This window comes from Gallus gallus, chromosome 15 (genome assembly GCF_016699485.2).
Source record: "Gallus gallus isolate bGalGal1 chromosome 15, bGalGal1.mat.broiler.GRCg7b, whole genome shotgun sequence".
In the NCBI taxonomy this organism is placed as follows: Eukaryota; Metazoa; Chordata; class Aves; order Galliformes; family Phasianidae; genus Gallus; species Gallus gallus.
The window spans coordinates 573,409-596,163 of NC_052546.1; the positions used below are offsets into that span (position 1 = coordinate 573,409).

Consider the following 22,755-nt stretch of genomic DNA (forward strand, 5'->3'; position numbering starts at 1 on the left):
CCTCCGGAGCCCCAGGGGGGCGGGCCGGAGCGCGAGGCCGCGCGCGCGCGCACGCTGATTGGCTGCCGGCGGCGGTGGGAGCGCGTTTAACGGCCGCAGCGCCCCCGAGCCGGGGGAAAACAAAACAAAGGCGGCGGCGGCGCGGAGCGCAGCGCGGCCCTCAGGATGCCTCGGCCGGCCCGCGGCCCTCAGGCGGGGAGACGCGCGCCGAGCCCCCGGCCTGGCTTATGACCCCCCCCGGCCGCCACCACGCGCACACGCAGCCCTTTGTTTTCGCTGCCCCTCGCTGCGGGCCGGGCGGGAGGGGCCGGTGCGGGCCCCACGGCGGCCGCCGCGTGGCGTCCGCATCTGAGTGCTGCTAAGGGAGTGCGGCCCGCGGCGGTGCCGCGCCAGGTGCGGAGCCGGTGAGTGTTCGGCGGCGGCGGAGCCGTGTGCTGAGGGGGAGGGGGAGAACGGCCGGGGCCGCGGCGCGGGGGGAGCGACTTCAGCGGGGGTGTGTGTGGGGGGGGCGGCTGGGCAGCGGTTGGTGCGCGCGGGGCGGGGGCCGCCGGGGCTGCTCGGACGGGAGGAGGCGGCGCGGTGCTATTTATAGAGCCTGGAAGTGACGGCAGCGCTGCTCGCCCGCGGCTCCCGCTGCGGGGCGGCACTTTACATAACGGGGGGCGAAGCGTCGCTGGCGCGGGGCCGCCTGTGGCCGGGACGGAGCCTGCCGGGGCCGTTATCCTCGGGGCCGGGGGAGTCCGGCAGCCGGCGCGGCTCTGCCGCCCTGAAAGCCGTCTCCGTGCGCCGTTTCCTTGCCCTCGGTTTCCGGACGGGAGCGATTTTGTAGCGCTCCTTTTATCCCCGAGCGGCCGCCGAGGGACGTCAAGCTCTCAGCGGGCTTTGTGCCCTCACCTCCCCCCGCCCCCCGCTTCGATCCCCGCGCCGCCGCCCCCCCGCCACGCTCGCGGGTGTTTGTTTACACATCCGGGAGCCGCGCGGGGCGGCCCGGCCCCGCCCTCTGGCTCGGTGACCCCGCCCCCAGTGACGTCACGGGGCGGGGCCGAGGCGGCGGGGCGCCCCGCGCCGGGTGGGAGCGCTGCCCCGAGGTGCGGTGGTTCCCCCGGCTTTGCCCTCCAAACCGCGGACTGGAAGCGTTCTTTAGAACGCCTTACAGGGAAGGCTTTGTTCTGCCGGCTGAACTTCTGCAGGCGCTGAGCTCACGGTTTGTGTGTGCTGATCTGAAGAGTCTGAAGTCAAAATATCTCTGCGTGTTGTGTCTGTCCTCCTGAAACCCTCCCTGATTTTGTTCCTTTTCTGTGCACCTAAACAGCATGTCAGTCTAACTTAGTCACGGAAACCAGGCTGTGTGTGACCAGAGTTTGGGGACAGAACCCGAAGGGGCCTTCCCTCGCTCTCAGCGCTGTTTTGTGCCCTGTCCCATTGCCCAGGGCTGTACCCGCCGTCCTGCAGAAGCCAGCTGCTGTCTGCATGCACTGTGCAGTGCTCTTCCCATTGCAGTTCTAATTAGATGTCTTTTCTCCCAGGATAATGCAATATTTCTTTAAATTTCTTTATTAATAATTAAGTTCTGCTCTTCATGCTAAGTGGGTGTATGTTCCAAACCTGTTACCGTATCCCTTAAAATGTGATTTCCTTTTCGATGGCTTAGTCCTGTCCTTCTGACCCGTGGACTCGTGTTTTGGACGGCACTTTGTTCCCGCTGCTCTGTGTTTGTGCGCTGCCCGTGTTCTACTACATGTCTGTTTCTGTAGCTTTACCTCTGCATTTACCATTTCTTTTTTTAAGAAGGTCTCTTATAGTCCTTTGGTGGTTGTGGATGGCCATCCCTTGCTGCTGCCATCAGCCATCCCTTGCTGCCTTAACTTTGGCTGTAGCTCTCGTGTACTGAGCCCACTGAATGGGTCACTTTCTCAAGACTTGTTTAGAAGCACAGTGACAACTTCCTATAAGCAGTTCTTAATTTGTGGCTTTTGTTGTTTTTCTTTGTGTTAGCTGCATCCTGCTGCTGGAACAGTGGTTAACTCTGCACTGCACACAGTTCACAGCTGATAAGTGTTTTGTGTGCCCATTTCAACAGCTGTGTCGGTGCTGTAAATTCTCCATGCCACTTTCATTGCTGTGCCTGTGCTATTGACCTACTGCGCTGGTCACCTGATAGCTGGTGTCATAAGTGCTGTGTTCATGTTTGGGTTACTCATTAGCCTGACACACACTGAGTGCTGGCTGATGCCCTCTGACAGATCAGTGGATGTTATGAATATTTAGAATCTGTGATTTCCAAGGCAAGCTTTAAAAAGGCTTTGCTTTCCGGCACAGCAGGAAGGCCTGGCTTTCTGTTTATGCATGTAATGTTTCTTAAAGGTACCCCAAGGCTTAAGAAAAGAGTTGTGTATTCTTTGTTTAGAGTTCAGCTTTTACTCTGAATGGTTTCAGTAATAACCATTAATAATATTTTTGTAGTGTGGGGAAGTATCTGATTAGCTCAGCTCAGGGCACTTGTCAAAATGTCTTGGTCTAAAGGCATCATTCTGCAGAGTTGGGGTGGGGAGGGTTCACAGCTCTCGTCAAGGGTGGCAGCACCCAGCCAGAGGAGGTGTAGCAAGGCTTCTGCTGAAAGCTGGGACATAGGTATCTTTGTTTATTGCTGGTTGTAGCGAGTGTTTTCCAGGATACTTTGTCACTTGCTCTATTGGAGCCCACTGCTGACTTCAGAGAAATGATTTTCTGGTCCCCTGCCTTTTTGTTGTAGCTGCTGCATGCATTTCTTAGAGTATACCTGATGCGTTGTAGAAAGTATTCTTACATTTGTATCTCCTTTGTTGGAAATGTGATGGAGTAGAAGCCAGTAGTGGAACAGAAAGAGTTTGTTGCTCTGTTAAATTGAACTTGAATTGAGCAGCTTCCCAGAAAGAAGACTGCAGTACAGCCAGACATTTGCTCTTAAATACTCCGTAGTTTAGTGTCCAGTATTGTTGAGCAACAAGCTCACAGTGCCTCTCTAAAGCTGCTAATTTTCTGCTCTTCTCACCTACAGGTTCTGACTGTTTCTCTTCTGTCATTTGTGTGGAAAGTGCCACACACACTCCAGAACAACAACGGCTTTTGCTTGCATATTCCAGTGTTTCTTTTGTCAGCGAGTTCAGCAAAGTTGTAATTCTTCAAGTGCCAGCCCAGAGCTGAGTGAGGAGCCACCAGCAGAAATGGTAAAAATGACAAAATCAAAAACGTTCCAGGCTTACCTGCCGAACTGTCATCGAACCTACAGCTGTATCCACTGCAGAGCCCACCTAGCCAATCACGATGAATTGATCTCCAAGGCAAGTGGTTTGTTGACAGATTTCACAAATAACTTCTTAAGCAAATTGGCTCCCTGTAGATAAAGGATGCAAATTCAGTGTACGCTTCAAAGCATCTTTCCTGGGTTCACTCTTGGGTCATAGGCGTTGTGTACTGAGGACTAGATACATTCTGGAAACTTAGAGATGTGACATAGATTCCCATATTTGCAGCCTCCATCTGCTGTCAGGTAGGTATTACTTGTGAGATGTTGTATTACGTGTTGAGATGTTAGACTCTTGAGTCTAAGGAGAACTATTGGAAGAAAGCATGGATCTCAGGAGGGAAATGTTCTGGTTATTCCAGGTAAAGATTATTTGACTGAAGGTCACAAAACTGGCTGTATCCAGAATGTTCCACTCATTATGGCATCTGTAAACACTTTCTGCTTTATACCAGTCCCTAAAGAATATGATTAATGATATGTGAAAAACATTTGACTGTCTAAACTTGGAAGATGTGTGGATTGTTGAAGTGAGCTAGGCCTGTCCTTAACCTGTTGCTGGGAGAAACCAAGATTTGTAATGTATAGAATACATAGGAAAACTTGAAGTTTGGGAGAAATACTTAAGAGACTGGTTTGTTCTTTGCTTCAAAATAAGTTTGATGGATTTGCTCTTAGTGGTATCTGGAGAAAACAGCTGTTTTTCAGATATCTTTATATTAGTGCTTTTTATATAGCTCTTTTGCAGAATACAATTTGTAGTACCTTTATAACTGACTTTCTCTGCCCGTTTTTAGCAGCAGCAGCAAGGTACTGCTAAAGAGATGGGAGTGAGAACTGCCACTTCTCAGCTGAGGTTTTCTTTGGGTGGGGAGGAAGTATACTTTTGCACTCACCCTTTGGAGGGTTATCACAGAATACTGTGCTTTCTCTGTTCTCTTTTGTGTTACTAAACAGAAGATAGCTTAAGGTGTCAGAGCACTTGCACATTTCTGGTGTGTGCCAAGGATACTGCCTTGTCCATTACTGAGTAATATTCATTTGACTTGTGTATATGTTCAATATAATAACTGAGGTTGATCTGTCTTCACTTGAAGTGAAAGCCAGCAAATGAAAGGAAACCCTTCCAAATGAAGCACAAAAAAAACTTGCTGTTCTTTAGTTTCTTTTTTCAGTGTTGTGGTTAGCTTGCAAGCTTTGCTTAAGGAAGGCACTGCTCATGCCATTCTCACTGGCTTATGCTAATGCCTGCCATGCCTTTTAATACATGCTAAGGTAGCAGTTGGGATATTTTCAGTGGAGCATCTCATCTAATCCTGTCTGCAAGGAATGATTAATTACATGATGAGCTTTTTAGTAGCTTCCCCTCCCCCACCCATGCTCTTAGGTATGCCTTAGGGCAGTAAATCCGTGCTCTGTTTAACTGGTAGTTCCTTTTCTCCTGGGTAAAGCAACTTATCCTGCTGTTAGAGCTAATTATTGTTTAACTTAGAAGCATAGTTTGTACCTATTTCTGCAGGTATGTACTGTCCAAGCACTGTCCAAGCAAAACATTTCTAAACCTTCTTTATTATAAAATGAATTGATAACAGTTGTGTTAAATGACTTGAAAAGATCATAATACCAAACAGTTGTTACGGTTGACCTTAGTATAGTTCCTAAGCAGTTTTTTCTTACAATATCAGACATCGTAGATACTTTCAGCTTAGCTGAAATAAAAGGTTAATGCTCTTATAGACCTGCCTGTAGAACTAGATAGATGTAAATTTTCTAGGGAAGAAGCAACTCATTAAATCAATGCTGTGCTACTAATTGAGGACCATCAAAAGCCAGATGCAAAGCAGGTTTGTTTTAAATGAGAATTTTGGTTAAACTGGTAAATTGCCCAGCTTGTTATTAAGAATTCTGGTTGCTCTGAGTTGTTATTGATGACAGCTGATCACACCTGCTACTGTCTTCTAATTCATCTCTACCGAGTGACACATGTTCTCAGGATAATGACAGTTCTAATAGAGCATTCTGTTTGGTTAGGATTTCTGTGTAGTAGTCTAGAAATTGCTGAGGAGATATTTTAAAGTAGAAGGCTGCATTTGCATAGGTGATGTTTACTCTGTAGAAAAGCAGCTTGTCTGGAGACTGGCTGGAACAGTTGTGCCTGCTAGTCCTTGCAATGCCATTTAAGGTGCTCCCTTCTCTTCCATTTGGGTGGAGGAGCTGACACACGAGGTGCTTAACCTGTCAGTCTCTTAACATTCATATCAGTGTAAATTGTACAGTGCAGAGTGTGAGAAGCTTGATGCTGGTAAAAACAAATGTTTGTGCAGAATAAAATCTGCCTGTTTATGCGAAATGCTCTGTTTTTAACCAAGTTACAAGCTTAGCAAGCAGACTGGGGCCCCTGAGTTGTTCTTATTTCTGCTAATAGGAGATTAACTAACCCAGGAGTTCAGGAGGTAGAACTCTAGTCATAAACCTTTCTTATGCCCGTTAGTGGATGGGATCCCTATTTGTTCATCAGTACTGTCTGGTCAAGTGTATGTGACAGATGTGTGCCTTTTTGTCGTGTTGGAATACAGCTTTTGGTAGAAACAAACTCCTTAGCTATCCATGTGAACAGGAAAGTGTGATAGCCAAGCTCTGACAGATGGAGAAATTGATCAGAAAAATGACAAGGCCCAGGAGGTTCAAGAATGATATCTTTCCAGTGCTCTTATTTCAGTCAGCATACAAAAGTTCTGCATGGATGGACTGCAGACCACTGAATGCTCAGGGGTACAATGGTCTTGTGGCAGGACACTGACTTTAAGGGAAGATTGCTGTGAGTTGATCAGACCCAAGTTCTGTATTTGAGAACACAGCAAAGCAAGCTGTCACAGGTTGTTCCAAGTCATCTCCTACTGATGTGAAGGTGGAGTAACTCACTCTTCTGGCTGGACAGCAGAACAGTTGTTCTATGGCATGTAAATACTGAATTTAGTCTCTAAACATGTATAATGGTGAGAAAGATGGTATCAGTCCATCACCCAGACTCTGCTAACAGGAAACTAAGAGAAGGTGGGAATGGAGGAGCTTCTCACAATGGAGTTTTCTTTTCTATAATTGGGGGGAAAAGTTCTGTTTTATCTTCCCTCAGAAAAATGCATCATCCAAAAAAATTAGAGTGAAGAAAATGGCTATTTTGGAGGGAAAGGAAAAAGCCTAGAAGAGCACGGTGTGTTCAGGGTAAAAAAATGCAAGAAAAAAAAATAATTTCTAAAAATATATCAGAATAAAAGAACAAAACAGTTTTAACCTCACAGTTTGTATTTTTCTTGATTAGAATTTTCTGCAGTATATGGAAGAAGAGGGGAAGGGCTGCTTTTCTGCTATTCCTGGCACCTTACTGCTGTCCTCTGTTTCATTTTGAGAAATGCAGGGTCAAGAGAGTGTTTATTAGGTGATACTAAGTCATACTAAGTCAAGACTAAACACAAACTTGGCAGAAATAATTGCATAACAGAGTATGAAAGGTCTCCTTGCTGTTAATTTGTTCTGGAGCCTTTTTTCTTTTCTTTAGCAGCTAGCTGGGGACCTTCAAATACGGTATGTGTAGTTTAAGGTGTGATTCTGTAGGACCAGCCAAAAAAAAGATAACTCATTTGCAACTGGTGTGTGTGAAATTGCATGTAAACAGAGGCAAGTTACTGTGCTGCAGGAGGCAAAGAGTGTGGTTCATTTAACTGGGAAGTGTATTTGATCCTGGTGTAATTTGGAGAGCATTTTGAATTGTAATTAAAATAAAACAGTGCATGTAAAGGAAGGAGAAATAGCTGCAACTTCGTAATGGCTGAATTTGTACAGTGTCTTAAAGGGGGAAAATAATGGTCATTGTTAAGCATGTGGTTGTCCTTCAGCTTAACAGAAGGCTTCAAGTGAAATGCAATTAGGAAACAAACACTGAGAGCTGTTACAAAAAGGTTCTGCAAGTTCTTTAATTTCAGATATGTGAAACAAGGAAGTTCAATGATTCCAAGTTCTAGTGTAAGTTTAATTCTTTATGGTTAAGAGGACCTTCCAAGTATTTTGTTTGCTTTATAACAAATTTTGATTGCTCAACTGCAGCTTTTTCTGACTTGGTTTGAAGCTGACTCAGAATGGTTCCTCCTTTGTTAGCAAAGCTTTTTTAATAGTGTATGTCAATAGATTCTGTTTTCATCTTCAGCAAGCATGCTTTGTTTCTTCACTCTCTGTTTCTCCATTGATTGTGAGACGTGGCTCTAAATTAGAGTGCTGCTTATTCTGTGGAAGCCACAGGCTGTAGGATCTGTACCATTCTGCCAGTTTCAAGTTTTTAAGCATCTCAGGGGCGTGCACCGGTGGTGTAGTGGTGTGTTTGTTTTGTTCTTAATGGAGGTGTCAGGATTACTTTGGCAGAGCTGCTCAGGCTGTGCTCAGCAGTGTCTCCTTTCAGGGTCAGTAGTACCTTAAGTTTTACCTTTCATTGTATGGCACTGACCTTTTTTTTTTCCCCTCACTTTGTGAAAAGCAGGACTTGTGGCTGGTTATTGGGTATATTGGATATTGACCTTTTCTTTCAACTTTGCTGTGGGTTAAATTAAAAAAAATCAATTTTCCAAATAATTGAGATTTTCTTGTTTTTTAACTAGTTAAATATTAGCGCTGTAAGCTGCTCAGTAGAATTTCTCATTTTAAAGTGAGATTTTATGCGTAGCTGTAGTCTATGTGACTACACTGCTGCTGGTGCTGCATGCAGGAATCACAGTCGTGGTTTCCTTTGGTGCCATATGTAGTATGGCTTCAGCTGAACACTTAGTTCATTTACGTACAGTTTTCCCTTCTACACTGTTCTGTGCACTGTTCTGCACTGGTTAAGATCTGACGGTTGCTGGTGTGTTGCTAATCATTAAATTAGCACAGCATCTGGTTTGATGTCAAATGCCTTCTGGTCGTGTCACTGTAAATACGTATCAGAGGAGGCAGCCATTGCAGGACAGACATTCTGCCTGTGGTTCTGTGCCTTCTGTTACTACAACTAAATAGCAGATTTTGTTTCCAAAAACTTTCCATGTTGTTATACTGTGGCCTTCAGAAGAGTTGGTCTTTGGTCTTTAATGCTAGCACTTCAAGCGTTCTCAAAGCATTTCAGAACAAACATGGAGAAAATGATTAACTTTCTTTGGTGGTAGGTTAGGTAAAGAAAACTGGAAAAAAAAAAAAAAAGGGGGAGGTTTTTTTAATGCTGCTCAGTACTACTGTTTTTTCTTTAACAAACTCAATCTCTTGTTTTTTAAATGCAGTCCTTCCAGGGAAGCCAGGGACGAGCCTACCTCTTTAATTCTGTGTAAGTATGTTACTACAGTTATGCACACTACCTACAGACAGTGTTTTCTGTATGCTTCATAAGCAGAAAACAATAGTAGTTTGCATAAGTTCACTTCATCCTATTCTTCTTAGCAGGTTTTTTTTACTCACCAGCAATGGCTATTAGAGAGTCACTGAGCTGATAAACACTTCAATGCAGATATTCATTTCTTACAGTTTTAAGTAGTCCTGCTAATAGCTGAGAGTTTAGGGAATGGAGTTAATGAGAAGTTCCTTTTGGGTAAGTAAGGCTAGCATATTGAGCACAAGTTGCCATTCTGAGATAATCCAGAGGTCAAAAAGTATTGCATGACTGTGAATTTGTTTTGGACGTCTGCACTGTCTAACATTTTCTGCCCACTGCGATAGATGCATTTACAGGTTAATGTTTCAGTATACTTTGTACATCATAAGTGACCTTGAATATTACAAACCTGCTAGATGCCAAAGGTATCTGCAATTTGGCAGTTTTGGGATGCACCCTTATCATAAGATAAGGCTGATTCTTTGAATTTGCTAATGGATGTATTTTAAAGTTACAGTCCATCGGATTGAATTTTTGCGTTTATTTTTATAGCAGCTGATTGTTGCAGCATTTTTGGAAAAAGAAATGCAGTTAAATGTCTTCATCTATTTTAGATCAGAATAACAGAACTATAACTGCGAACTCCTTTTTATTTGTAGTTGTTTAGTGAAGACTTCAGACTGTGAATCTGACAATAGAACAGCAAAAATGGCAATGTTTTGTCCTTTTATAATACTATCTAAGAACTTGGTTTAGTCTTGCCTGATCTTTTCTGCATAGACTCATATTCATGAAGGAAGTATTTTGATGCAGTACTTCATGGGATAACTTGTTCTTGTATTCTGTTTGTTAATCATGACTTGGTCTGCTGCTCTGTGCCAAGGAGATGTTTCTTGTTGCTGTTTTGGAGCTTGTGCTCAATTCAGATATTGGTGCTGATGTATTGATACAGACTATCAGTGTAAAGGTCACACATTCTTTTCTGAAGAAAAGCACAAAACCAGAGGGGTCTTCAGTTACTGCTTTGTGCTCTGTTCTTAAAAGGTTTTGCTGTTTAGCACATTGCTGATGGGAGTAAGTGGGCATAACCAGCAATGTGATGTTTAGGCAAGTAGCTTGAAAAAAAGAAATCAGAACTCAAACTTTATTTTTGTCTTCTGGAGAAAAGGGGAGTGGCAGATAAGAAAAGTGCTCTCATATAGTTAATGTAGAGTCATCTCTTCATTTTTTTCTCCCCAGGGTAAATGTGGGCTGTGGTCCAGCAGAGGAGAGAGTTCTTCTGACAGGTTTACATGCTGTGGCAGATATCTATTGTGAAAACTGTAAAACCACTCTTGGATGGAAATATGTAAGCAATATATTTCTGGTTTTGCTCAGTTCAAACACTAGTACTTGAGCAGCCTAGATGTTAGTGATAGTTTAGTTGATGTTACTTTTCACATACAGCTGATAATGTAGTTTTGCTTCCTTACCTCTGCTGGAATGTTGTAACAGATAACTATTTGGATGACAGCAAAACTGGCATGCGGTATTGGTGTTATTACAGCTACACAATACTACTGTAGTATCTCCTTTCCATTGTTACAGACAGTACGTACTAAAACAGATGGAAGAAATTGACAAAATGGGTCTTAATTGTCTCGATGTCAAAAGTTGGTTCATACAGCAAAAACATCAATTGTGATAATGGTAGCAAGCACTTTTTATTGCTCACAGCTAATGTGAACTGGATTCTCACCTTGGAAAAGTTGTGTGAATTTGCAGTTATCTGTAACACAGAAAACACTTTGAGAATGTTACATTATGGATGTTGTGTGTAGGATTCTAATGAAATGTATTTTCTGATGTCTGATAACTAACCTCATGCTGTGACTTTAACATGTGCACGTAAGGATATGTCTAGAAATAAGTGCAAGACAAGAGCAAGAAGTCACCATTTGGAAAACCTGTAGTTCACACAGGAAGGAGAGAATAAATACAGAGAAATAGCTTGCATTAACATCTTCAGTTTTTGAAGTTGTCTAACTCGTGTTTTTAATGCAAATTTGATGTTTAAATGCTGTATTTCCCCAACTTATTTTAGTATCCTGATTTTTTTTTTTTCCTTCCTGTCTAGGAACATGCTTTTGAGAGTAGTCAGAAATACAAAGAAGGAAAATTCATCATTGAACTTGCCCACATGATAAAAGACAATGGCTGGGAGTGAATTGCAACCTTTTTCCTTCTGTTTGGACAATGCTCTGTGGAACGTGCTTTACAAAGACTAACACAAAGTAAAGGAAGAGCTTGGCTAGAGTGGCCCTGAGAATATCACTGAACTCTGAAACCTCACAAATGAGTAGTGTAGTGTAAGTGGCTATTTCAGGCCATGTTTGCCTTTTCTCCTTGTGTAAGTTCCCTCTTTTTGTACGTGTATTATTGTGTGAACAGTTGTTTTGGAACATTTTGGATGACCTTTTTCTAAACTCTCTCAAACTAGAGAAACAGTTCACTAATTGAAAATGGATTTTACTGGTTAGCATCTGTCTTTGACCTTTGCCTTTAATGCTACGTTCTGCTGTGCATGCTCCTTGCCTAAACACCTACACTCCAATCCTGTAGAAGTTCTATATCTGAGATGTCTGAAAGAATGTATGGGATGGGGTGCAAATTTCTTATATGTAGCAATTTCTGATGTATTTGGCAATGCAGGGGATGCAGTATTGTAGTTACTAATTTCTTTTTAAAATTTGAGTGTACCACAACCTGTGTACATCTTGTAGGTGAGTTGGTTAAAGGTACAGTGCTCAGTTTAAAAATATTTCAATTGCACTGACTGAAATTAGCAGATCTTAAGTTGTTAGGATGAGTAATGCTGGAAGCTTGGTATCTTAATGAAATACCTTAGAAGGATTTTAAATCAATAATGCTGTAGAACACGTTCAACTCAGACCAACGCATCCCCTGAGGAGTTTCCATGATAGGAAGTTTATAAAGTATAGCTTGCAAGATATAGTAAAAAAAAAAAACAAAAAACAAAAAACAAACAGAAAAATATATACATCTTCTATTTTGGGAAAAAGTTAGTTGGTGTATTAAAAAAAATTGGTACTGTACCTTTGCCAGTAAGAGGGACTTGTGCACTGGTAGAGTTCTATGGCTGGTTCCATGTAACTGTGTAGTCCTAATGCACTGGACAAAGAGGTTGATATCAAGGAAACTCATTGAAGTATTCTGCTACATTTGAACAAAAATATTTATTTTTATGAGAAATGGTCAGAGCCTATGAGATGAAAATTAGTATACTGCATGTAGAAAGAGATGGTAATAAGAGGGAAGGGGAGTTTGACTCATTTTTTTTTCATAAAATAAATTAACAAGGTAGTTTTTAAAATTTGAGGGCGGGGGGAAGGGGTTTCTTGGTTTGCTGGCTAAATCATCCCCAAGTACATTTTTGTAATAAAAAATTTATATGAAACTTACCTTCTCTTTTGATCTCCCACTATTTCTTAAGTGAAGTGAGTTAATGAGAATCTCCTGGAAGGTGTATGTACGATATTAGATGTTGGTGTTTGTGCATGCACATCCTCAGCTTTTAAAGAAATGCTCTACATAGATTTGCTGACTTTGTTTTCAAACTGAACAGTCTCTGACGACCGTTTGTATTTTACTGCTTGTGAACGTGTTTGGGGGAAAAAATCTTTTAACACTACGTGAAGACTAGACCTGAACAAGACAGAAGCCTTGCAATACAAAAATCATTGTCTTTCAAAAACAATTCTAATATGGCACCTGCACACTTTAGTCCTAGGTGCCACTGCTGCTGTTATGTTTTTGGGAATCTCTGATAGGCTTTCTGAATTCTGCTGCACTTTAGAAATTTTGTCATGCATGAAAAAATATGCCAGTGGGTAGGGGCAATACAGATCTTTAAAACCAGCCTTCCAGTCTTTGTGGAGAGAAGTGAGAAGAGGGTTCTCCCATGCATAAACATTCTCTGCAGGCTGGCTAAACTGCATTCAAGATATTGTAATGATCTATACCTGTGAGTTAAGTGTGAAAATTAGGGAAGTAGCTAAAGCTGTTGGGTTTCAGTCCAGAGACCTGAGGTGATGTGATCTACCCGGATTTTGTGGCTTGTTGCTACTTCATGTTCACAAATAAGGTTCAGGCTTCAAAGTCTAATTTTAATGGTGTCTTTAATGCAAGATGGACTTTGGTGTTGCCTGTTTCTTGATGTTTTTTGACTTGGAATTCTTGAGTTTTTTTCCTCCATTGTAATGTATGTTGCCAACAGCAACAAAAGAAGCACTAAAACTTTTATCTGCAAAAGTTTGTGTTGGCTTCAAAGTCCAGTTGTAATGTTAATAGTTGTGAAGACGCTTATGTGAAGTTTGTGCATCTTTGAGCTTCTCCTATTTCCTGGCTATACAGGCTTGTTGCAGTACACTGGACCGAAGACAAAAGTAATAGCTGCTTTTCAGTAGAGAGTTGAAATTAGAGAAAGTATGTAAAGTATTAAAGATTTTTCTCTATAAAATGGGGGGTTGGCTCTTAGTTAATCCTATCTGTAATACAGTCCCATTCTTATCTAGAAATTCAACCTCTTTCTTCAGTGCATTATTTATATTTTGAACTGGACATTTTCACCAAAACCTTAATTAACTTTGATGCCAAAGGTTGAGACTTCATCAAGTGCTTTTAGCACATAGAGCTTCAGACTACTGGCATGAAGAGTTAATGATATAAATGTGACTTTATGGCTTTTAAGAGAACCAAACAAAGCAATATTCTTTTTGGTCTTTTAACAGTGGATGCTTAGAAGGAGTAGAACTAACAGAGAATTGCTATTTCATGCTGCCATGTAACGGTTGGTTAGGTTCATTCTATTGAGGGAATATGTGAATTTTTCTTCTTCTGTTGCTTGGGCAGTGTCAATGATTTTCTCACCTGGTGAAGATGTAGAGTGTTCTTGTTACTGGTTTTGGTGAAAGTAGAATCCAGATAGCAATGGCTGCTGGCTGATGTGAAGAGGTCAGTCTGGTCACTGAACCCTCCAGCAGTCAGTGGACAGAAAAATAAACTTACTTGAAAAAACATTTTACTAAAGCATTTTCCCTCTAACCAATTTTTGTAATATATTGAAGATTATATTTAAAGTTTGTATGTGTTCACTCTCAGCAAGTTTACTTCCCCTCCAACTTGAGCACTTTTGTTACTTGTACTGGTTATTTTTATTGTTGGTCTTAACATTTATTTTGTATTTTGGTTTTTTTTTTTTTTTTTTTTTTTACAAACTGTAACAAAAAGCTTTTGTGAACCTTTGATTCTTGCTGGCTCTTTCTTGGACCAAATGAACTGACTATGAGCTGGCTTAGAAGAAATGTTCATTGGGATGCATAGGAATTTGCTAGCAGAAATGTACATGTATTGAAAGCTTTCTTCCTCTGAAACGCTCGAGCTGTGTCTGTCTGAAAGTAATTAACCATTATTTCACATGACTGTGATATGACCACACTTTCAGTCTTGGTCCAAAATAATGGCTGGAACAAAGGTGTTCCAGGACTGACTCCGAACACCAGAACTACTCTCTGGTTGGTCATTCTAACCACCTTTTTGATTAAGGAAAAGCAAAAACTTCAGTTAAATTGCAAATTTGCTGTGACCTAAGTGCAGAATTTAGTGAGGGATTGCTGACCCATCAGTCTAACCACTACTGCTGTGTACTCTTAGTGATTTACTCATCTAAATTTTATCTGCCAGTTCAAATGGTTCTTCTCCCTCAGTCATTGCAAGCTATACAAGGGTAAACTGTATTAACTATGCTGCAATTCAATCTTAGCTTCATACTAGCAAGGCCTTGTGCAATTGTCAGTGTGAGTGGTGTGCCCTGCATGCTTGCAGTCTCAAATCTGCAGGAGTAAAGAGGGAGTACAGTTCATGAAATTTCTTTAAATTTAAATCTGATCTTAGAAGAGCTGATAAAGTCATTGCTGTGCCCACAAACCTAACAGCCATCCATAGCTCTTACCGGGGTACCAGGAGGGCAGGAGTTCCTTAGTGCTGTGTCCCATCTCTGGTGCACGCAATGCTTCCTCTGGGTAGTGCTTGTACAGAGCTTTTTCTGCACGCTCATCTCAGCAGTCAGATGGCAATAGCAGCACCCCGAGAGTCACAGACCAATCTTCTGACATCTCCATTCTTTGCTAATGGAGATGAGTGGAAGAAGCTGACAGATTGTTAAACTTTTTGGACATTCGATTGTACTTCATTTAGACTCATGTTAAGCCAACAACTGGTCTGAACACTTCTGTAAAAGGAACGGAGGCTTCAGAGGTTCCTTCTAAGAGGACTGTTAGAAATGGATTCAGCCCTAACACGAGTCATCAGATGGTGTTGAGTTGTGCCTCACTGTTCCTTAAACTCCTTACAATGCTTTCTTTTACAGGTGACATGGCTGTGTTGCTGTTTTGTCCTAGCAATACTGTACATCATTTGTTGTTTCACTATATTGTATCTTGAGGTATCACAATAAAAGCTTTCAATTGTTTTGTTGAGTTGCTTGCTATTTCTGTGCTCTTATTTTGGTTTGGATTCTTGTGGGTTTTTTTCTTTCTCTGATAATGCCAGAGAGGAAAGCTCTTAGCTGCTCAAAAAACTACTGGGCACGTGTTGAATCTGATGTAGTACCTACTTCTAACGTTGTCACTAAATGTGGGCTTTTTTTTTCCTTTTGCTAATCTTTCCAAAATAGAGTTAAGATGCTTTCCTACTTGAGAGCTCCAGCACAGTTTAAGCTAATCATGAGCCCCATGAAAACAAAGTGCTTTTAAAGGGAGAATCAGCCTGCACACTCCAACAGCAACTGCCAGAAGTTGGAGGAAGGATGGATGTGCTGTTCGGTTACCTTGGTCACCTGGAGAGCAGAGCAGAACTCCGAGCACGGGCATTTGGTCTGTTCTTCTCTGCTCTGGCTGGGAGGAACTGCTCCAGTTCCTGTGATCACATAAACAGTTTTCTCAGGTTCGTGGAAGGCCCACCCACTCCTGAGTCGGTAAGTAGGATGTGGTGACTGGTCATTGAACAACAATATTGAACAACAATAGTCTCTGTATTGATCTTGAAGGTGCGGTGTTTGTCACTAGCTGCTTGTGACTCTTCAGTAATCCATCGCTTCATCTCACAAGTGAAAGGGGATGCTCCACATCTGAGACCAAACATGCTATTTCCACTGTGAGGAAATCACTGCCTGACAGCAATTAGACTGCAGGAAGAATTCTGAAATTGTCAACTCCACTTTTGTCTCTTGCCAGCTGGAAAACACCTTGGGATGGATAGCAGTGGGCAGATGCCTCGCCTAAGAGTTGGGAATCTTTCATTAGAAGATCTCTTTGTCTACTAAATGTAGGTAAGTGAGCTCCTGTTGTAGTTGAGGGCTCTCCACGCAGTAGTGTTAAGCACTGTAGCACTGCCAATCGTGTTTAGCTGACAAGGGAAGGTCACAGCTGGTACTCAGCTTAACCTCTGAGTAGGGCCTTGGAGAGACAGCTCTGTCCACATGAAGCTCCTTCCATTTTTGTCCCTTTCTGTGCCCCTCCTTGGCCGTGTCCCAGTGGGTGCAGCACTGAGCACAGCCAGTGGCTGCAGTTGGCTGCTGCTGCACTGAGTGGTTTCCTGGCTGTGAAGAAGCTCTGCAGAGCCATGTGACTGATAAGTGTTCACTATTTCTCTGCTAGTAAAGGCTGAGCTAGACTGAGGTTCTGCCTTACTCATTTCTGTGCACTGACAGCTGCCAGTCCTTCATTCAGAATGGAGTTTGCATGCTGCCATTTTTATATATATATATATATATATGCAAATTCCATCAGCACTGCTTCTCACATTGTACCATAAAGCAGGGTGCTAATTTTTTTTTTAACATTCAGGACACCTTTATGACTCACTTAGAAATGATCCTTCTGCTTTGCTTTACACCTGATGAAAGTTAAGTTAGTTTTTTGAAATAATGTCTGAGCAAAACCTCCTGGTTTGGGCCCGGGAGTGATGGCAGAGCAATGTTGTTGGATGAGCTTCTGGCATGAAACGTCTTCCTCATTCGTATGTTCCATGTGGCATACACACACAGCTTTGGTGGTTGGATGGCTATTTATTTTGCTAACCCTTCCATTCAGTGCAATATACGTGAAGGTGCTGGTAGCCTTGTCTCTTAGTGCAGAACACAGCCCGGAATAGTTATAGGAGAAGATGACAACAAAAGCATCTTTGAGTTTGGCTGTGCCCATTTGCTTTAAGTCATCCTGTTGCTTCTTTGTCCCTAGGAGCAGGAGTGCAACTGCACACAGTGCTGCTGCTGTGCTGCCAGGATGAAAGCGTGTCCTTTCAGTGGGAGAACAATGGAGGTGTGTTTCTGGCTGGTGAATGCTTCTGGTTTTGTGCTTTGCACTGGGGAGTGAATGGCGTTAATAGCCAGCTCTGCTGGAATTGTGGTTCAAGTTGTGTTTGCTTAAAAGAGAAGTCAAACAAGCTGTATTCTGCAGTAAAGGTGATTTAAAATTCACTACTGAATCACAAAAACAAAACAAAACAAACAAAAAAAACCCCCTATTCTCTGCCAGTGGTGCAACACTTAGAGTGAAAAAACTAAGAGCAGGGGTGCTGTGCACTGGCTGTGCAAACACTGCTTTTCAAAATGAAAACCCAGTAAAGCCAGGAATCTTGTGACACAGAGCGGGGCTGCCAAGGGTGAGGTGATACGATTTTGCAATAGGGCCTGGGCAGATTGCTACATCTGGGAAAGGGGCTGCAGATGTAAACAGTGCGCTGCTGCGAGCTGGGGGGTGCAGCAGGGGAGTGAACAGAGCTCTGTGATTCTCCTGCAGCCTGTCCTGCTGACGGTGTGCAAGCACAGATCGGTCAGAAAGGAGTCTCATGACAATTAGCTCCCCACAGGCCATCTGTCTCCGTGCAATGCTTTATGGGGCCTGGTGCAGGGCTCCCAGCCAGGGGCCATGCTGGGAGGAGCAGTGCTTTCCCTGAGGTCACTGTGCTCTTCTTTGCACTGCCCTGGCCCAGCTGCCTGAGAAAATCACAGCCCAGCTTGCCCCTGCTCTGTTTCCACTGCTGACGTCCTTACAGGCCTGAATTAGCTGTCTGTTTCCCACCGGTGGTCAGGTGGACACGGGTTTGAGGGGTAAGCAGCACACTCCACTTCCTCACTGAGTAGAACAGATACAACCATAAATCTGCTTCTGCTTGCATTTTCCTTCCCTTTCTTCCTCTTAAAAAAAAAAAAAAAAAAATCCTCCTTCCTCACTTCCCCATGTTGTGAGATCCATAGCAGCACAAGGTCGCTGTGATTGCCTGTTGTTGCCCTGCCCTGAGCTGATGGCAGGGCGGGTGGTTCTTGCTGCCTCCCTTCAGGTCTAAATACCATGCTTTGTGAGGGAAGGTTTGTGTGAGCTGCAGCCCTGCAGTGAGACCATGCTCTGTGCTCCAGGCTGACACACCAGATGCAGTTTCTGTCACTTCCCCTCCCAGTCTTCTGCTTCTTGCAGCACAGAGGTTGCAGACACAAATTAATGCCCTGTAATTGCCTACCCATAACACAGAAACAAAAGTGTTTTGCAGCATTCTTTCAGTGTTTACTAAAAAGCAGACTTTGCTCTGGCAGTGCTCCCTGGCAGCCAAGCTCTTGCTGAAGGTTAACGGCTCCTCCAGTTAATGATTATCTCCGTTTGCACAGTGTTTCACAGCTCAAACACATAATACATGGCTGTGCAATGGCCGGGGGCACCTGGCACAGAGTGTGGGACCACGTAGATGCAGCCATACAGGACCAGGGCCTGCCTGGCCTGAGCTGTGCCCTGTGCCGTAGGATGTGGAGCTGTAGGAGCCCGAGGGGGGGGTGGGGGGAGCAGGCATGGGGATGCTCAGAGGTTGGAGCACATCTGTTATGGAAATGCACTGAGAACTGGGGCTGTTGAGCCCGGAGAAGAGACAGAAGTTGCCAATAATAACGCAACTCCCAGCCCCACAGCCCTGTCTGGCTGCTCCAGGAGTGCCAGCAGCCATGGCCATGAGGGCTGACAGCGGCCCTCTCTGCCTGTGCAGTCGGTGCCAGCAGACAGCTGTCCCTACCCATGGAAATGCCACAGGGAAACGCAAAGCAGCACAGCCGGGACACACACTGCACCTCAGGATGGGAGTTTTGCAGGAATTGACAACTCAGGGCACTGTGCTGGTTCCCAGCCTCTGGCACCAGAGAGCGGTGCCAGCCCTGTGCCAGGCAGCCCTGTTTGCCTCACAGGGAACGCGCCCAACTGCAGCTCCCAGCACGTCCCTCACCTTTGCCTCCCTGGCCCAGAAACCCATCTGTAAGTGCTGAGCCCGGACCTGAGCCAGGGACTTTGATAGCAGCCACAACGTCCAGCACAGGACGACTGCTCCTGAGGCTCACAGCCTGGGGGTGCTGGGGCAGCTGACCCCGCCTGCACGGCTCTGGGGGGGGGGCTCGATGGGGTGGGCGCCTGCAGCTAACATGACAGTGCCACATGTGGACTGCGCCTCTGCCTGGGAGCCCCATGGGCAGGGCTGTAGAAATGAAAGCTTTAAAGAAATGGGGCGCAGAACCTCTCTGCTAAAGGCACAGCAATCCACTGCTGAGCCCTTTGCTTTCTCTGTTTTTGCTGTCCTTATTTTAAGGTCAGTACCAACCAGCATGCTGGCAAAGCTGAGCCCTTTGTGTTATTTGGAGGCAAACATGCAAAAAAGACTGCAACGCCAGATTGCAGCTCAATGAAATGAAGGCAAAACAGGGTCTGCACAAGCACAGAGGTGTAAAACGATGGCAGAAGAGCATCTGTGGCTGGGATGCACCCGTCTGGCTGTGCAGATCACAGCAGCAGGCACAGCCCCAATGCCACAGGCCCAAAGGGTCCTCCAGTGCCCAGCAAACAGTGGGGGTTCCCCAGCACAGGATCAGGGCAGCAGAAACCCCAGTTTCTGGGCTCACCCATCACTTTGCTCCTGAGGCCAGGGCCACGGAGTGTGAAAAAGCTGAAAAAGCCTTCTGTGGAGCAGGGACAGTTTTCTCCTACTCACACATGCACGCACACACACACACACAAAAAAAAAAAAAAAAAAAATCCCAACCCCAAACGTGCTCGTAAGGAGAAGCAAAGATCAGAAATACTGTAAGCAGTGGAGACGAAGCACCAAAAATAGCACCCGAAGTTCCCTCTGTGTGCTCCCTGTAGGCAGCCGGCTCTATATTTGTCTTCACTTGCCGTTCTGCTGCAATCAATTTACAGTTGCCGCTGGCGAGGAACCCATCTATTAAAAGCCAGGCTGGGATCTGCAGAGAAGATGTCTGCAATAAAATATTTGGCCATTTTCATAGAAAAACCCAAGCGCCTCTTGCGGAGCCCCCAGCCGCAGCCCCATGCATGGGGCCATCGTGCTGCTCCGGCCGTGCCCCACTGCACTGCTGGCCGCTCACCTGTGCAGCTCCAGCCAAGGTGCAGCACATGCCGAAGTCTGGGGAGAAAGATTTGCTCTGCAGCTGCTTGGAGGCCTGGAAGCATTTGGCATTTTCTGCCTGCTGGCTCCTTATCTATCTTGGTGATTTGCTGCCAGCAGCGCTGGGGAGGCGGCCTCCTTGGGGGTCCGTTGCTCTTGTGGTCAAAACAAATGTTTTCTATCATCCCTTTCATCGCGGGATGAAAGCACGGATAGAAATCACACAGCTGCTCCCTTGGTGGGCTGCTGGGAAGCCACCCTCACTGCCCCAGCATGCCTCTACCTGGGGACGTGGGGATTGGCAAAATGAAGCAACAGCACCATTAGCAGCGGGCTTTGCTTCCTGGAGGCCAGCAGCACCCCCAGCCCCGCTCAGTGTGGATGGGGGCTCTCACACATGGGGACACTGCACACAGAAACCTCCATCCCATGGGATCCACGGCGCAGGATGGAGCCACCTCACTGCTCTCCGAATCCAGCACAAAGGTCCTGCAGAACAGGCAGGGCAGGAGGCACGCAGCATGGGCAGCCCAGCACAGCAGCAGAGGGTCCCAATCCCCCCTACAAATAGGGCAGGGAAGCAAGCAGCAGGGAGGGAACGTGGCCACGCGAGCTAAAGGACAATGCTGGCAGAAAAGCAAATAGAAATAATTAACCATTAATAAATGGAGGCCGAAGATTAGAGAATGTATCTAGTATCAGAAAAGTGAGACCTTGGGAGGCTTTCCAAGGGGAAGGGCTGAGGACAGCTGGCCCTGCGCTCCAAGCGGACCGCAGCTGCTTTTCAGGAGCCATGAAGCTGCACACTGCCAGCTCCGGCTGCTGGGAGTGCACATGAGCCTTTTTCTATGTGAAAGGGAAGATTCAGCCACTCCATGACATCAGGAGCACTAAAACCTCACGTGGGATTGGAAAGCTGCCCCGGCACAGCCCTGCAGGGCACAGCGCTGACCCCCGGGCCTCAGCCTGCAGCCCAGCCTGGGCTCCTCAGCCCCAGACAGGTTCTGCAGCTGTTACCTACTGTGCTGTTTTGAAGAGGGGTTGCAGTACACACAGGACTGCTGCTCCCACTGCTGGGGTTTGCAAGGGTACAGCAACAGTGGGAAACACTTTGTTCCCCGCTGCTGTTGCCAGAGGTTGAGGGCAGTGGGCTGCATGTGCCCCATCTTGGGGTACCCATGTCAGCCTCACAGCACTTAGCCCTGCAGCAGCAGCATCCCTGTGGGTGCTGCAGGCAGCCCAGTGCCATATGGAGCTCAGTGGCTGCCCCAGCCTCACCTCTGGCCCCTGTCCCACAGCCTGATCAATCCCCCACTGCAATAAATCTGATCTACGAAGAAAGTGGAAGCAAAAAACCCCAGCCATGCCACAAAGCCAAGGGCCTGGCAGCTGCCCACCTCCTTCCTGCTCTGCCCATGGCTCTTGTTATCTTTCTCCAAAGCAAACAGTGCTAAGAAGGTGGGGGGTGTTGGGCAGTCCTCTCTTGCTTCCTGGCATGAGGTTTCCAGCACCCGCTCCTAGCAAACCCCACTGGTGTGGCTGCGGGTGCTGCAACCCTGGTGCTGCACTTGGGCAGAGCGCAGCTCAGAAGCCCCAGAAGCAATGGGCTGGGGTTGACACAGGAAGGTGTAACCCCACAGGGATGGCAGAGTGCCTCTGCCCGGCTGCCCCCAGCATGGGACTGCACCCCCATGTGCCCCAGTGGTGTTCGCTGCCAGGTCTCAGGGAGCAAGCATGTGCTGCCCACTCTGTGCCACTGCTTTTCAGCAGAACAGCTCAGTGTGGAGCAAAAGGAGCTAACAGAACACGTTATTCAATTGCAAACAAAAGCTATGCTAAAATCCCACTTTTTCTTTCTTCTAAGAGCACTGACCGCACAAGTATCAAAAGCAAAGAGAGCAAAAATCTGCTTGCAAACAGCACAGCAGCACCCAGCAATGGTGTTCTGCACTAAGGCTGCCCAATTCCTGCCTGTCCCTTGGGGCACAGCAAGGACTGGGACCAGGTGCCCCCCGCAGCACTGTCTTGGCTGCAGAACCCTGGGGGCAGCAGGGCAGGAAAGGCTCAGAGAAGCCTCTTCTCTGCTCTTTCTCAACTCAGGTAGCAGAAACTCTGCAAGTGGCCCTGCAGGGAGCCAGGCTCTGTGAGCTTGAGGGCTACACTGCCCTGCCCTGCACACCCACCTCGTGTCTGGCCGAACATTTTGACCTGTACTTTTAAGGAGAGCTTTGTCTCTTTGTCCCTGCACTTTTGCCAGGAAAAGTGCAGGGAAAAGTGCATCAGAAGGAAAGCTGAAGTAAAAACCAGAACAAAACACAACAAACTGACCAGCTATGCATACATCCAGGTGACACAGGGAGCGGGGAGGTGGGGGTCAGAACAGAGCCCCAGGGCTGCAGTGCCCCACACTGACCCACACCACAGCCCCACTGGCAGGCAGAGCCAACAGCCGGCAAGGGCAGGAGCGGGGGTAGGAGCAGCTGGGAAAGCAGCCAGCCCAGGAGCTGGGGAGCTTCCCACTGCTTAGAGCAAAGCTCCAAGATTACTCTGCCTTCCTGGAAGGCAGGAAGTGGTGGCTGCTCCTGCCTGT

The 22,755-nt window shown here is 45.6% G+C and overlaps 1 protein-coding gene across 2 annotated transcripts; it reads left to right on the forward strand.

Moving 5' to 3' along the window:
* Window positions 1–17: 17 nt before the first annotated feature.
* Window positions 18–15,205, forward strand: YPEL1 (yippee like 1). Of its 2 annotated transcripts, none has more exons than XM_415068.8 (5): window positions 18–404; window positions 3,038–3,320; window positions 8,581–8,624; window positions 9,909–10,017; window positions 10,786–15,205. In XM_415068.8, the coding sequence occupies exons 2-5, from the start codon at window positions 3,204–3,206 to the stop codon at window positions 10,873–10,875; spliced, it is 360 nt and encodes a 119-aa protein (XP_415068.1). In that variant the 5' UTR covers window positions 18–404; window positions 3,038–3,203; the 3' UTR covers window positions 10,876–15,205. The 2 variants fall into 2 exon arrangements, with proteins under 2 accessions (XP_415068.1, XP_015131178.1); XM_015275692.4 differs by lacking the exon at window positions 18–404 and adding an exon at window positions 1,026–1,204.
* Window positions 15,206–22,755: the final 7,550 nt, after the last annotated feature.